The sequence below is a fragment of the Mastigoproctus giganteus genome, chromosome 4, assembly GCF_048544385.1.
Source record: "Mastigoproctus giganteus isolate SK-2022 chromosome 4, ASM4854438v1, whole genome shotgun sequence".
Lineage (NCBI taxonomy): Eukaryota > Metazoa > Arthropoda > Arachnida > Uropygi > Thelyphonidae > Mastigoproctus > Mastigoproctus giganteus.
The window spans coordinates 160,706,159-160,721,925 of NC_143578.1; the positions used below are offsets into that span (position 1 = coordinate 160,706,159).

The following is a 15,767-nucleotide window of genomic DNA, read 5'->3' on the forward strand; positions in this document are numbered from 1 at the left end:
CCAGACAAGCTGAACTTGCTACCTGGGAGTCTAAAACGCTGATGGAACTGATATTCGGGTGACACTCAAGTCAAGTGGACTCAATTTCGGCGAAGTCTGGACGGTCTGCGACAGCCAAATCCTCTGCTTGCACCTTCACGATAGTGGGACTGTTAGTAATCCTGGGTATAACCTCCAAGCACAAGTACATGGTGGGACCACCCAGGTATCAACCAACGTAAGCAGGAGTCTAGGTGTGGTGCCCACACCACATGGAGGAATGCTGCCCCTCTATATTACCAGGCAGTACTAGGTGGTAGATGACTCATTAACTGGTGCATTACCACCACTTTGCTTATTGGAGGCTTGAAGTGGTGGAACCCATGTTTAGTCTCTAGAGCTAAGTTCTGGTCAACCCTTTCCTATCTCTTCCATCATGCAGTATGATTGATGACTTTTGAGGTTATGATGAACATCGTGGCGAGATTCAATATTCCTTACATTTCGAGATTACAGCTCTAAAACGGCGTTCGCAGGCCGGCCGCTAGTTAGTACACCAGAGCCAACCTAATGGTAACTCTCTAGGAAGCTTCCGGATCAGCTAGTGTATAATCTTACTACCTCTACTCTGCCAGATAGTGACTGGAGGGAGTCCGAGTAGTGTGTATGCAGGGAGCATTGTCGAGGCCACATTATGTCAAGGATCTGGGTATATTCTTACCATGTGTATGCCATATCCAAAAATTTCATTACTTCATACAGCATGTTCCACCCACTTTTTCTCACTATTGAATACACCATGAATTGTCAAACTAATAGAGCAAGCTTATCTGCAAAAAAGATTTAAACCTCCCAAGCACTTCCTAATTCATTTCACAAATATACGTGGTCTCAATTCTAATCTTAATGATGTCCATTTCCACTTGTCCATTTCAACTACTGCTCATCTCAGATGCATATGTCCGTTCTGATATTCCCTGCCAGAGACTTGGCAATTTAGAATCTACTCTGTTTGATCTTCCCTGGCTTAAAATCTCTCTACCTCATTGTGTAAAATTCATCTGTTGTCTCTACCGTTCTCCCAACTCCACTAATCACTTGGAGCTTTTTGACTTCCTCTCTTTGCAACTTGACTTTCTCCAGTCCAACTTTCCTAACAGTGAGGTAATTTTCCTTGATGATTTTAATGTTCACAACTTCAGCTGGCTTCCGTTTTCTAGTCACACCGACCCAGCTGGTTGAAATGCTGAGGCTTTTGCAATTACTAATGACCTTGCACAGATTGTTCATTTACCTACAAGAATACCGGATAATCCTAATCATACAGCAACATGCTTGATCTTTTTCTCACAAACAACCCTTCTAAGTACACGTTCGAAGTGAGAGGTCCTTTTGGCACTTCAGATCACAACTTGGTGATTGTCTCTTCTCCAATGGAGCCTTTATCTCATGGCTATTCCCAACCTCGTGTTGTTTGGCATTACAAGAATGCAAAATGAGATGACCTGCGAGATTTCTTTTCTTCTTTTCCTTGGTCGGATTACTGTTTCAAACTTCCGATTTCAATGTTTGCTCAGATCGTGTCAGTGAAATTATTCTTGTAGAAATGGAATCCTTTATCCCACACTCCACATTAAAATCTCGTCCTTTATCTAAACCTTGGTTTTCCAATAAATGTGCTAAGGCTGTTCAAGAGAAGAATGTTGCATATCGTAATTGGCTTGTATCTAATTCTTCAGTTTCATTTTCTGCCTACACCAAAGCTCACAAGAATTGTAAAGCAGTTATTAATCAGTCCAAACTAGAGTTTGAACAGGTTAAGAGTAGAAAACTTGCTTCTTGCCCTAATGGTAGCCGAGCATTCTGGTCCCTTGCTAAAGCTATTGGCCGCAACTTTTGCCCATCTCTGCTCCCACCTCTGTCCAAACCAGATGGTTCTGTTGTCACTTCAACCAAGGATAAAGCTGACCTGCTAACATCCCATTTTTCTTCCAACTCATATATTAATGATCTTGGTAAAACACCGCCCACCATTCCCAACACACCGCATTCAATGCCTCCTATGGTCTTCCGTCAAAAGGATGTCAGGATTTTGACGAATCTTGATGCTAAGAAAGCTCCAGGTCCCGATGGTATTTCTCCACTTGTTCTCAAAACCTGTGCTCCTGAACTTACGCCTATTCTTTGCCGCCTTTTTTCACTTTCTTATACCAAAGGTGTTTTTCCTTCTGCTTGGAAATTTACTCATATCCAGCCAGTTCCTAAAAAGGGTGACAAATCCTTCCCGTCCAATTATCGTCCCATTGCAATTACTTCTACTGTTTCTAAAGTAATGGAGAAATCGATTAACTGCCAACTCTTAATCTACCTAGAAACTTTCCATCTGATCAACGATCGCCAGTATGGATTCCGTCAGTGTCGATCCACTGGTGATGTTCTGGCTTATGTTATCCATTTATGGACTAATTCAATGGAAAGGTTCGGTGAAACACAAGTAGTTGCTCTTGACATCTCAAAGGCCTTCGAACGTTTGGCGTAAAGGTCTTCTAAACAAGCTTCCATCTTATGGTTTGCCAACTGTTTTTAGTAATTGGTTATCCAGTTTTCTCTCTGATTGCTCACTGAGGGTGATAGTACATGGCTCTCTGTCTTCTAACGTTTCCACTAATGCTGGTGTCCCCCAAGGTTCAGTTCTTTCCCCCACTCTTTTCCTATTGTATATTAATGACCTTCTTTCATTGACTGGAAATCCTATCCATAGTTTTGCCGATGATAGCACATTGTATTCCACTTTCCATTTTGAGAAACCTTGCCCTGTTCAATCAGCTTCAACTTCTTGAAAATCTGCTACCAATTCCTTAAATGCTGATCTTCAGGTAATTCTCCAGTGGGGCAAAGACAACTTAGTTGATTTCAACCCTTCTAAAACTCAGTCTGGTCTTATATCTCGCTAAAAGGATTATTGTGCTCCTATGCTTATCTTTAGTAACGCTCCGATGTCTAGGCAAAATGATATATCTCTTTTAGGGATTACCCTGACATTTAATCTCTCTTGGTACAATGACATTACAAATATTGCTTCCTCTGCATCTAAAAAAAACTTGGTTTTCTCTTTCGCTCTCGGCGTTACTTTTCTTCCAAACAGCTGCTCACTCTGTATAAATTGCAAAACCGCTCTGCCATGGAATAATGTTCCCACATCTGGGGTGGTGCCCCCAAAACCTCTCTCAGGCTTCTTGATTCCGTTCAGAAGAGGGCAGTTAGGTGAATTAATGATTCATCTCTGACGGAGTCTCTTTACTTGCTGTCTCATAGATGTACTGTTTCTGCTGCATGCCTCTTGTAAAGATACTTCCATGGGCACTGTTCTTCTGAATTGGCTTCTATAATTCCCGCTGTCTCTTTCAAAACAGTCCAAACCCGTGCCACCCACCACCAGCCAACATCCATTTACTGTCCAACTTCAAACTCACAGAACCAACTTTTCATCTTCCTCGTTTATTCGTTCAACTGCCGTTTATTGGAACAACCTTCCTTCATACATATTTTCTGAAAATTACAGTCTACAGAAGTTCAAGTTCAATGTCAACAAATATCTTCTTTCGTCTTCTTAACCTCCGACCCAAGCATGGTACTGAGTACTATAGGCTCTAATACCTCGTGTTTGGGGTTTACATAAAAAAAAAAAAAAAAATTATATACCCCTCACTGTGGCTCCTAAATTTAACAAACCTCATACAGAGAAGAAAAGAAGAACAACATTAAAGCTTAGTGACAAACTTGATATAATCTAAACTATTACATTAGGATCACCTGGAAAGTTAATTCATATATCCATGTGATTGTGTCTATAAATTGCGTGTGTTCTCTGGTCGATTTTCCTGTTTTGCTGGAAGAAAAAATTGGGGAAAAAATCTTTGCTATCTACAATTGAGACTGACTAACTCAGCTACGGAGTGAAAAAAAGTCCATAAAAGTTCCTCGTGTCATTGACAGGATTTCAACCCGGGTTTTTTCCACCCAGTGTGGTATAGGATGGTAACAATACCACTGTGCTACACACGTAGACTAAACTTGATATAATAAAAAAATAGAATGGGGCGTAAGCAGGAGTGTATTAATAGCAGAATTTAACATTGGATCGTAAACATGTTTAGGCTTTTTATGTGCAGTTAATAAAATTGCATTCTTAATCTCTCTTTCTTATTTAACCTCATTATTTCTGCATTAAATATATTAAAAATTAAACTTTCTAGAACAACAGAAAAATCGAAATAATGGCATTTTGAATCCCAGAAGGTGCTGTTATTCTGAAAGTCTACTGTAATAAGTCTTCACTATAAAAAAAAACAATGATGTTTTTAAATAATTTAAGTAACATGATAAGCAAAAATGAAATTTTTAAGATTATTAAAATAAAATTCAATATTTTATTTAGCTAATTAAATATTAAACAGATTGGGTGTTCTTGTTAGGATTGGTTTCAACTAATATTGCTAGGTTAATTATTGTTGCTGGGAGACTTAACTACCATTTGAGGTGTATGAAAGATTATAGGCTGATCTAAAAGCTCTTCCTAGAAAATCAAAGCTATTACTGCAGAATTTGAATTTCATATAAGAAAATAAATAATTAACATTTTATATTTTCACACTCTTAAGAAAATACAGTTCAAGGATTGGGAATACACTAATGCATTGAGAATATAGTTATTGCTAGAAAGATTAACCTAGAAAAAATTAGCACAAATAAGTTGAATTTATTTTTCAATGGGTGCATATGAAAAATTTGCAAATTCATTAGATTATTATCTGTTTTAGGTTTATAGAAACCGCAAATGGAGACCAGTTATTAGCAGTGATTTGATTCCTGGTGATATTGTATCAGTGGGTAAGTTGGGAAGATAAGGAACTGCTATTTAATAAATAACACATTTTATTCAGAAATTTGTCATTGCACAAATTTGCCTTTAGTGTAAATGCCCTTTGTGAAGATTTTTTCAATTAATTTTTTTTTTTATTTTCAGTTATAAGTTTTTAAGTTTATTTTCAGTTGGTTATTTTCTCTTATGCTATTTTTATTAATTTAAAGAATTTGTTTATTTATTGTGAGTTGATTTTCGATTTGACTGCAAAGAACAAATAATTATTTTCTATTATTCTAGCTTTGAATAATGTATTTTATTCAATGTTTAATATATTTTTTTGAGTATCACAAGGAATACGTACATTGGTAAAATTTATCTATTTACATATAATTAATGCAGTATTAGCTGTTTACAGTCTTTTTTTTTTTGCTATTCTTTCTGCATTTTTCCATAACATTTAGAAGATAAAGAGAAATAATGATATTGAAATTATCTTCTATTGGAATGAGCAGCAGCCTGGAAAACAAGGTACTGGGGATTGCAGAGACTTGGGAGTCATAGCAGAACACGTAGATACATAGGCTGTGTTAGGGTAGCTAAGAATAAGAAAGTAAGAACAGATGCATGTATACTAGTGCTTGGAGTTTAGTAAATACGTTTGATGAATTTGAGGTGCTTATCAAAACATGAAAGGCAGATATTGTTGGGACAACAGAGAAGTGGTGTCACACAGATATAAGGAATGCAGAATTGGAATTTAAGGGAGTACAATGTGTACAGAAAGGATTGAAAGGGAGGAGGGGGTTATGCTATTACTTAAGAAACACACAAAATCTAAGGAAGTGCATCCAGTTGACAAGGGTGGACACAATAACTGTACAATCCTACACCAAATGTTATTAAATAAATTAAAGTTGTGTTGTATTAAGATAATAATGATAAAAATGAAACAAAATAAATAGAATGAATAATATAATTACACCAGATAAAAATGATAAAATAAGATACCTGTCTGTACAATAAAAATAAAAAATTTTAAATACAATAAAACAAAATAAAATAAAACAGTGTAGATAAAACACTGGTAAAATCAATAAAAGCGATAAAATACCAAAGCTTTCAGAGGCGAAGCTTATCGTATGGTACATCCTTAAATATCAGCAGGTTCACAGCACATGCTTCTACAGGAGCATGGGCAGTATTCTCCCCATGTGCACTGGAACTGGAAATGGCTCAGGAGCGTGCCAGGCTGAACCGTTCATCCCATCCAACAGCCACAGCTTTGAAGAGGGGATGAATGTGGATTCCCGTCTCTATTAATAGTGTTCTCTAAGAGGAGCAAATCCGCAAGCTCTCCAGCCACTTTTGGTCCCAAAACCTGTGTGCCCGGTCGACGATAACAGCTTCGTCAGGAGAAATTTGGTGCTCCCAAAAATGCTCCACCACAGCAGATCTCCAATAATGTGCGGTTTTTATCATGCTGATATGGGGGAGCATATCAGTGTGATAAAACCAACTTTATCTTTAAACCAACGCTTTGTTTCACTAACATAACATTCCTCCCAATCCAGACATTTTTTTATCATATATGACCCTATTTACACATTCCATAGGTATGAAGTCCTTAATCTGACACAACTGTGTGCAACCTCCACCCTGGTAGCTGCACACAGCGTGTCTGGCAATCGTGCAACACCCGAGTTATACACTCAGTTAGGTCCGTACAGTAGGGAATGTATGTGGTGGCAAGGAGTAGTAACTTGCTTTCCCAAAATCTGTGCGCCCAGTCAACGATTTTGGGATCACAAGTAGCTCGAGAGCTTGCGGATTTGCTCCTCTGAGAACAGCACTATTAATAGAGACTGGGGAATCCACATCCACACCTTCTTCAAAGCTGTGGTTCTTGGATGGGATGAATGGTTCTGCCTGGCACGCTCCCGAGCCATTTCCAGTTCCAGTGACATGGGGAGAATATTGCCAATGCTCCTGTAGAAATAAGTTCTGTGAACTGTGAGCCTGCTGATATTCAAGGACAGTGGGATCACCTGATGATGTTATCAACATTGAATTCTAAATGGGAAGCCTTCGGGGAGTTAATTTTGGAGGTTAGGCTTTTCATTCCAACTAAGAAATACTGTTCAAGGTTTAGGCTGAAATGGATGTTAGATGAATTAACGAGACTCGTGGCAGAGAAGAATAATGTATGGAATGCATATCAAGTATCAGGTGACACAGAAGCCTATGGCAGGAATAAACTAGTGTGTAGTCAAGTCACAAAGGAGGTTAGGCAAGCTAAAGTAGATTACGAGAAATCTTTGGCAATGGATGCAAAGAAAAACAACAAAGAGTTTACTTATGTAAACTTTAGAAGGAAAGGGATAAATCAGATTGGAACACTTAACATAGATGGGTTGACTATTGATGATTATGCTCAGATGGCTGATAAACTGAATGAGTATTTTGCATCTACATTCACACATAAGAATCATTCAATTAGGGGGAGTGTCAGCAGTTTATCAAATGCTAACAGGGAACTAAGTGATTTTGTAATAACTGAGAGCAAAGTGGAGGAGAAATTGTTGAAGTTAAATATAAGGAAGGCACCTGGAGTGGATGGGATTTCTCCAGTTATATTAAAGGAGGAAGCAAAGGAAGTAAGCAAACCTTTAGCCATAATTATGAGAGCTTCCTTGGACTCATGGGAGGTCCCCATGGACTGGAGGTGTGCAAATGTATCACCAATTCACAAAGGGGGGTTCAAAAGGTGACACAGATAACTACAGACCTATTCTTTTAACTTGTGTTCTGGGGAAAATAATGGAATCACTGGTTAAAGAAGCATTGCAGGATCATCTAGACAAGACTGCAGTAATAGTATAGACACAGCATGGGTTTGTTAAAGGTAGGTCTTGTCTGACCAATTTGATTGGATACTATGATGTGGTCACAAGGGAATTGAATGCCAAAAATAATTTTGATATTATATACTTGGATTTCAGGAAAGCTTTTAATACTGTTGCACATGGAAGACTGCTGTACAAAGTGGAGAGATATGGTATTAAGGGTAAGTTACTACAATGGATAAAGGGATGGTTGAGTGGGAGATGACAGAGAGTGTTAATCAATGGACACTGCTCTTTGTGACAAATGTTATTAGTGGAGTTCACCAAGGTTTGGTGTTGGGTCCATTGTTGTTTTGTATATTTATCAATGATATTGATGAATATATATCAGGTTGAATGTCCCAGTTTGCAGATGATACAAAGGTTGGCAGGGTTGTTAAAGACAGCAAAGACAGTGTGCTACTCCAACTGGATCTAGATAAGTTGGGAAAATGGGCTGAGAAGTGGCAACTGAAGTTTAATATTGACAAATGCAAAGTACTGCATATGGGTAACAATAACTGAATAGAAACGTACCAACTGTGTGGTACTACACTCAGGGAAGTGGAAAGTGAAAAAGACCTGGGGGTAATTGTCTGGTCAAATATGAAGTTCGCTAAGCAGTGCAAACGGGCTGCCAGGGCAAGTCACAGAGTCTTGTCAATGATGTATTGGAATTTTGCTAGCATGGACAGGGAGATGATTATCCCGTTATACAAAGCAATGGTCAGGCCACACCTAGAGTACTGTGTACAGGTCTGGAAGCCTCATTTCAGGAAGGATGTAGAGTTGCTAGAATGAGTAAAAAGAAGGGCACAAGATTGGTGAGGGGAACAAAGGGTGCTCTTACCAAGAAATGCTTAAGTTCTGCAAATTTCAGCGCCTGGAGAGTAGGCACCTGCGAGGTGATCTGATTGAGGTGTTTAAGGCCTTGAATGGGTTGAGCAAGCTTAATGCTGATCGGATTCTTCCTCAGACTAAGAACCTGAGGGGAGCACAGTTTCAAATTGAGGAAAGATAGTTCTAGAATAGAGGTGCGGAAATTTGCCTTTAGCCAGCGGGTAGTTGATTGGTGAAAGTGGCTTCCATCTTTTGTTGTGGAAGCTAATAGCCTAAATAAAGTTAAGGCTGAGCTGGACAGGCATTTGGAATGAATAGAAGGGGGAAATGGGAGGGGGGTTTTTTTTTTTGGCTGATGCTGCATAAGCTTGCTTTCTTGCATCATATGCCTCTATTAATGCTAATGATGCCTCCAGACCTGTATGTATTACTCAAGCCATTGTCTGACCTTTGCCTTATTCAAAGAGATGATTACCTCCTTTTCCCTACTAGCAGAATTCCTGTATATCATTGACAATACCCCATGACCTTCTCTGGCATCAAGTCTGCATTGCTCAGAAAACTTTATATCTGACTGCACAATTACTCCCAGGTCTTTTTCATTCTCTACCACCCTAAGTTTAGTATCACACAGTTTTCAGTGTTAGTAGAGTCATATAATGCAAGAAAGCAAGCTTATGTAGCATCACCCAGAAAAAAAAAAAAAACCTGCTCCCATTTCACCCCTCCATTCGTTCCAAATACCTGTCCAGCTCAGCCTTAAATTTATTTTGGGTATCAACTTCCACAACAAAGGATGGAAGTCTGTTCCATCAACCAACTACCTGCTGACTAAAGGCAAACTTCTGCACATCTATCCTACATCTGTCTTTCCTCAGTTTGAATTTATGCCCTCTCAGGTGATTATTCTGAGCAAGAGGAAGAATCTCATCAGCATTGATCATGCTCAAACCATTCAAGGCTTTATACACCTCAATCAGATCACCTCGCAGGTGCCTAGTCTCTAGACACTGTAATTTGCAAAATTTAAGCCTTTCTTCGTAAGAGCAACCCTTTGTTCTATTCACTAATCTTATTGCCCTTCTCTGTACGCATTCCAACAGCTCTACATCCTTCTTCAAATTAGGCCTCCAGACCTGTATACAGTACTCAAGGTATGGCCTGACCATTGCCTTATACAAGGTGATAATCACCTCCTTATCCCTGCTAGAAAAATTCCTGTATATCATTGACAAGACACTATGAGCTACTCTTGCAGACCATCTGAACTGCTCAGAAAACTTCATATCTGCCTGCACAATTACCCCCAGGTCCTTTTCATTCTCTACCACTGTCAGTGTAGTACCACAGAGTTGATATGTTGCTCTGGGGTTGCTATTTGCCATATGTAGTACTTTACATTTGTCAATGTTAAACTTCATTTGCCACCTCTCAGCCCATCTGCTTAACTTTTCTAGATCCTATTGCAGCAGCGTACTGTCATTAGTGTCCTTAATTAAATTGTCCTCATAATTAATTGTCCTTATAATATCCTCAATACAGCAGGCCCCCGTTATAACGCGGTTCACTTTACACTGATTCGCTATAATGCTGTTCTTATATTATAACCTGTATCTGACTATAACGCTGTCACCGATCATTATAAGGCTCTTTTACAGATTGCATTTTTGGAATATTTAACGAAATCGTTTCATTTGATGGAGTTGATAGCTTGAAAATGAATAGCAAAACAGCATTAAAACGTTTCTCACAGCGATTTGCAAAATTTTCCCACAGCGATTTGCAGAATTTTCCCACGCTCGGTAAAATTTTCTCGCACGCTAATTTAATTGCAGTACAGTGACTTTTTACATAGTTCCGAAATCAACATTTTAAAAAATGATCAAGTATATTGCTTGTAATATTTGCGTTATATGCATTTTTCCGAAGTCTAGTTATCACTCAGTACAGTGTTAGACATTGTGCGTAACGGACAGTTTACTTGAACCTTGTATCATAATTAATGCAACCAACGCAGTTACATTTTCGAAGAGCTAATAAGGACCGACAGGAATGAAAAAGAAACAACGTCTGGGTGCAGTATGAAAACTATAAATGTAAGAAAAAGACTGAATTTGAAAATTAAATTAGTCGTTTTGAAGCGAATCGATTCCGGTCAGTGACAAGCAGATGTGTGCCATAATTTAGGACTTGCAACTTTAACTGTAAGAACAATTATAAAAAAAATAAAGAATTAATTTTAGCAGCGGGAAAGATAGCTGTTCCACTGCAAGCAAGTAGGGCTAGGCCAGCTATTAGAATTGAAATGGAAAGACTAATTTTATTGAAGATAATATTCCAATGCAGAATTCAGTTAAGTTAAATATAAAAAAAAAAAAAAAAAAAAAGAGAGAGAGAAAAAGAGATTAGCCAATATGATGATTTGAAGAAAACTCGCCTAAAAAAAAAAAAATGTGGAACCATTTAAAACTGGTAAGGGCTGGTAGAGTAGATTTAAATCCAGGGAGAAGCTGCTAGTGCAGATCAAGGAGCCGAAACTTTTGAAAAAGAACTTGTTAAAATTATTGATGAGGGGTATTATGTGTCATACTTCTCAACAAATTTTTAACATAGATGAAGCAGGACTTTTGTGGAAACGAATGCCTAAAAGAATTGAAAGAAGAAAAAACATGCCAGGTTTCAAAGCGGCGAAGGATCGGTTGACTTCATTGTTGGATGATAACGCTGCGGGGGATTTAAAATTAATACCCTTTTTAGTTTATTTTTTGGTAGAGGACCAAAGTTCAACTCAAAATCCACACATTTTTCATGATTGAATTCATCAATTAAATTAAATCAATTAAACTCATTATTTTAATTGGAATTTTAAGTTTACTTTTGATACATAAGTAGTTACCACATAATTATATACGTATGTAATGCAGAATATTTTATATGTACAAATATTTGAATATTAAATATTTTGACCGACATTTGTGCATCTTTTCACTACCATTTATTATTGATTAGGAAATATCCTATGGCACCGACCACAACTCACAAATACATATGTTACCTTATGGGAAAGCGGCGCTCGCTTAGCGCGGATTCACTTAGCGCTCTGTTTTTCCGGCACGAATGATCAGCGTTAAGCGGAGGTCACCTGTGGCATTAGTGTCCAGTTGGTACATTTCTCTGTGGTTACTTCTACCCATATGCAGTACTTTGCATTTGTCAATGTTAAACTACAGTTTCAACTTCTCAGCCCATCTGCCCAAATTTTCTAGATCCTGTTGCAGTAGCACACTGCCATTACTGTCATTAACAACCCTGCCAATCTTTGTATCATCTGCAAAATAAGCCTGATATGCCTTCATCAATATCATTGATAAATATACAAAACAACAGTGTGCCCAACACCGAACCCCGAGCAACTCCACTAATAACATTAGTCCACAACGAGCAACATTCATTGATTTACACTCTGTCTTTTCCTACTGAACCACCCTTTTATCCATTGCAGCAACTTGCCCTTAATACCATACTGCTCCAATTTGTACAGCAGTTTTCCATGCACAACAGTATCAAAAACTTTCCTGAAATCCAAGTATTTGATATCAAAATCATATTTTGCATCCAGTTCCTTTTTAACCTCATCATAGTATCCAATCAGATTTGCAAGAGAAGGCTTTCCCTTAATTGGATGTCTTAAGAATGACTGCACATATGTGTTCTATCATAGTGTTTAGGTCCTTTTTGAATGGAGCAGTGCATTGTGTCACATTACTTCTAGTGCCATTTCCACGTCTTGAGGCAGTGAGAATTAATCCAATTTCCTGAATTGTAAATATTTTAAGCTGGACAAGAGTTTCAGTACTGATTCCTGGAATTTTCAATGGTGGTAATTGCAGATTAAAGTGCTCTTGAAATAACGATCAGTTGATTTAGATTTTCTTCTTAAGCGTTAGAGTTTATGGCTGGATGGTCTGGCAGCATTTCTCTTTCAAACAGTTGAAGTCTGTAACTTCAATTGAATATTCTCCTTTCTTTTATTTTCTCAAAAATAAGTTATCAGGGCGGACTGGCCTTGGTGGATAGGTGGTGATTGCCACCAAGACCAGTAGCATTTGTAGTGTGTTATTGTTGCAAAAAAGCCAAAATTTTGGGGAGCCACTGGGGCCAACTACAGCCGGTCCAACCTCTGGTGACATATGAAGAATTTTTTTCAAGCCACTATCTGGTAGTGTTGTTGTTGTTGTGGTGTTTTCTGGCGCAAGAGCTACTTAGGCCATATCGTGCCTTCCAAATTAATTGAGTTATTTATGATAACTGCACGGTGGGCAGTTAGAAACGGTCATACATTTTTATTTGTTTTATGTAGAAAAAGAATTCAGAGAGATTTGCTTATCTGGTAGTGATAGCAATGAAGAAAATTTGAATGCCTTTTGTAAATGAAGATTCTACCAACATCAAGTAGAATATTTTTGAACTAGATGTTATTTGACAAGAAATACAAAAGAATTTTATGGTGTAACCATTGTGGGAACCAAAGATGAAAGTTTTTTTTTTTTTTGTAATTATAAAACATGAGTTGAAATTAAAACTGTACACCGTAGCACACTAACAATTTCAGAAATTAATTTAACCACCATGGCCAGATTAGCCTGGGTAACACAGCATAGTTGTGAGATCCCCCTGACCAGTGCCTTCATATAACAATTAGTTATTTATTTAGCTTTTAATTGCATTTCATTTCTATAATTAAAAGTATCCCTCATGTTTTCATTTAATGTAATTTCATATTTGCACAGTTTTTAAACAGAGGAACTTTTTCATTTAGTGTGGTTATACTTTTCACACTGCATAGGTTTCCTGCCAAGGCACTTATTATAATGTTTTCACTGTTTCATGCATCTCCATTTTTTTCATATGTATCATGTTGGATGAAAAGTTTTAGGTACTTAGACCCAACCTTAAGGTTAATTTATACAGCACTGTTGTGTAAATTAATACAAACGTATCTGTGAAAAGATGCAAACTTCCCAAAGACTTACTTAATCTCTTACTAAATAATACAAGGATTACCTTGGTCTCTTTATAGGAAGGCTTCTTTTCAAACTCTTCTCGTCCATCATGTAAAACAATTAAAATACAGTGATAAAATTGATAAAATTCATTTTAATGTGTTCCATACTGACAGTATGACAGCAATTTAATAACCCGGAATCACCGTTGAGACCCCAACCAGACTTCAGAAATATCAACCGTGATGCAACTATTAGCATAGGAAAACATTATGTCAAAATTAAAGATAGATTAAAAAAACGAATATGAAATATGTGAAGATGGATTTCTTCATCCTTAAGTTAGACAAATACTTTTCGATGCTTTGTGTTCATATGGCAAAATGAAACTAAAAGAGGCACCAATGCATATATATTTATAAGGAAATTTAGTTTTCATCATGCATGCATTTATAGGACAAATCATCTGATATCAAAAAGGTCTGCGGATGTTTATCAAGTTTCTACAGATTTTCATTTCAAGAGTTTCAGCAATAAGTAACTTACTATAATTATGCTGGATATTAATTATTTTGGGTTCATTAAAGAGGAAAGAATGTTTCTCATTCACAGAATGAAATGCTAACTCTGAAGCATTTGCTCTCGCCACACGTACCGAAGCCTCGTGGTGTTTTATGCAAAAATCCAACACCCTTGAATAGATCCGATGTAAGCCAAGTCGCAGTCTTTACAAGAAATGCTGTAAATAAGATTGTGTGTTTTGTTGAAAGGAAGAATTAGTCAAACGTTTCCTTAATAATGTATATAATTTATTAGTAGTCTAGCTATCACTTTCATATCCGTGTCCTAACATAAATAATTCAATTTGTTATACCAACTTTCAACATTTGGGATTTTATTAAGCATTTTATTACAATCATGTTGAAAGTTGGTATAACAAATTGAATTATTTATGTAATGGCATGGATATGAAAGTGATAGATAGATCTACTAATAAATTACATACATCATTAAGAAATATGCATTTAGTCAAAGCTTAATAAGGAGACTGCACTCACCTCAATAATCCATTGTGGTTATATGAATCATTAAACAGTAATGTGAGAAATCATTGGTTAAACTAAAAATGGTGTTTAAAAATCCCAATAAGAAGCGTAGTTTAAAAAGAGTAATTGAAAAACTTAGCCTAGAAGAGGAGGGGTGCACCATATCGTCCTCTAGTTGTCTGAAATTAAAATTAAAGGATTAAGGCCAATAGTCGAGAATTACGGACTTTCAATGGTTCATCTTCAGTTGGCGATAAAAAGAAGAGTGAAAGGGTTGCTGTAGATCTTAAGTACCCGAAACGTTGTGCTGGACACGTGGTAGTTTAATTTGCGTGAGATTCCAAGTGGTAGACAAGGTAACCGGAAGTTTTGTGTTTAAGAAATCAGAATCGGTGTTGAGACGATACCATTCTACTACGAGGGTTTCGTATAGAAGCAGTTTATAATTTGAATTTAATTTCATGATGGTTGTTGCGGTATCAACTGAGGGGTTGTGGTTACGAGTATGTACATGTTGAGACAGCTCAGTATTTCCTTGCTGTGTCCGAAAACTATGGACATGGTAGTAGGCGCATGTGTTTGCAATGGTGGATGATCCAAATTTATTAGTAGTGCTCCCGCCGTAGCATGCGTTATAGTTGGGTTGACATTTGATTAAATAAACTATGTTGTTGATGTCTTTAGTGCCGATACCATTCTGTTATCCTAGTAATAGAATGGTATCATCTCAACACTGATTTTGATGTCTTAAACACAAAACTTCCGGTTACCTTGTCTACCATTTGGAATCTCATGCAAATTAAACTACCATGTGTCCAGCACAAGATTTTGGGTACTTAAGATCTACAGCAACCCTTTCACTCTTCTGTTTATTGCCAACTGAAGATGAACCATCGAAAGTCCGTCGTTCTCGACTATTGGCCTTAATCCTTTTTTAATCTTAATTTCAGATGATTTCAGACAACCAGAGGACAATATGGTGCACCTCCCTCCTCTAGGCTAAATTTTTCAATTACTCTTTTTAAACCATGCTTCCTTATCACGATTTTTAAACACCATTTTTAGTTTAGCCAATGATTTCTCACACTACTGTTTTATGATTCATATAACCACAACAGATTATTGAGGTGAGTGCTGTCTCCTTATTAAG

The 15,767-nt window shown here is 37.3% G+C and overlaps 1 protein-coding gene across 1 annotated transcript in view; it reads left to right on the forward strand.

The window, feature by feature from the left end:
* Positions 1–15,767, forward strand: part of LOC150087146 (endoplasmic reticulum transmembrane helix translocase) — a 760,787-nt gene that overhangs the window by 159,387 nt on the left and 585,633 nt on the right. The window contains exon 5 of the mRNA XM_090371851.1: positions 4,800–4,869. Within this exon, the coding sequence (XP_090227977.1) occupies positions 4,800–4,869 (70 nt within the window). The remainder of the gene's footprint in view (positions 1–4,799; positions 4,870–15,767) is intronic.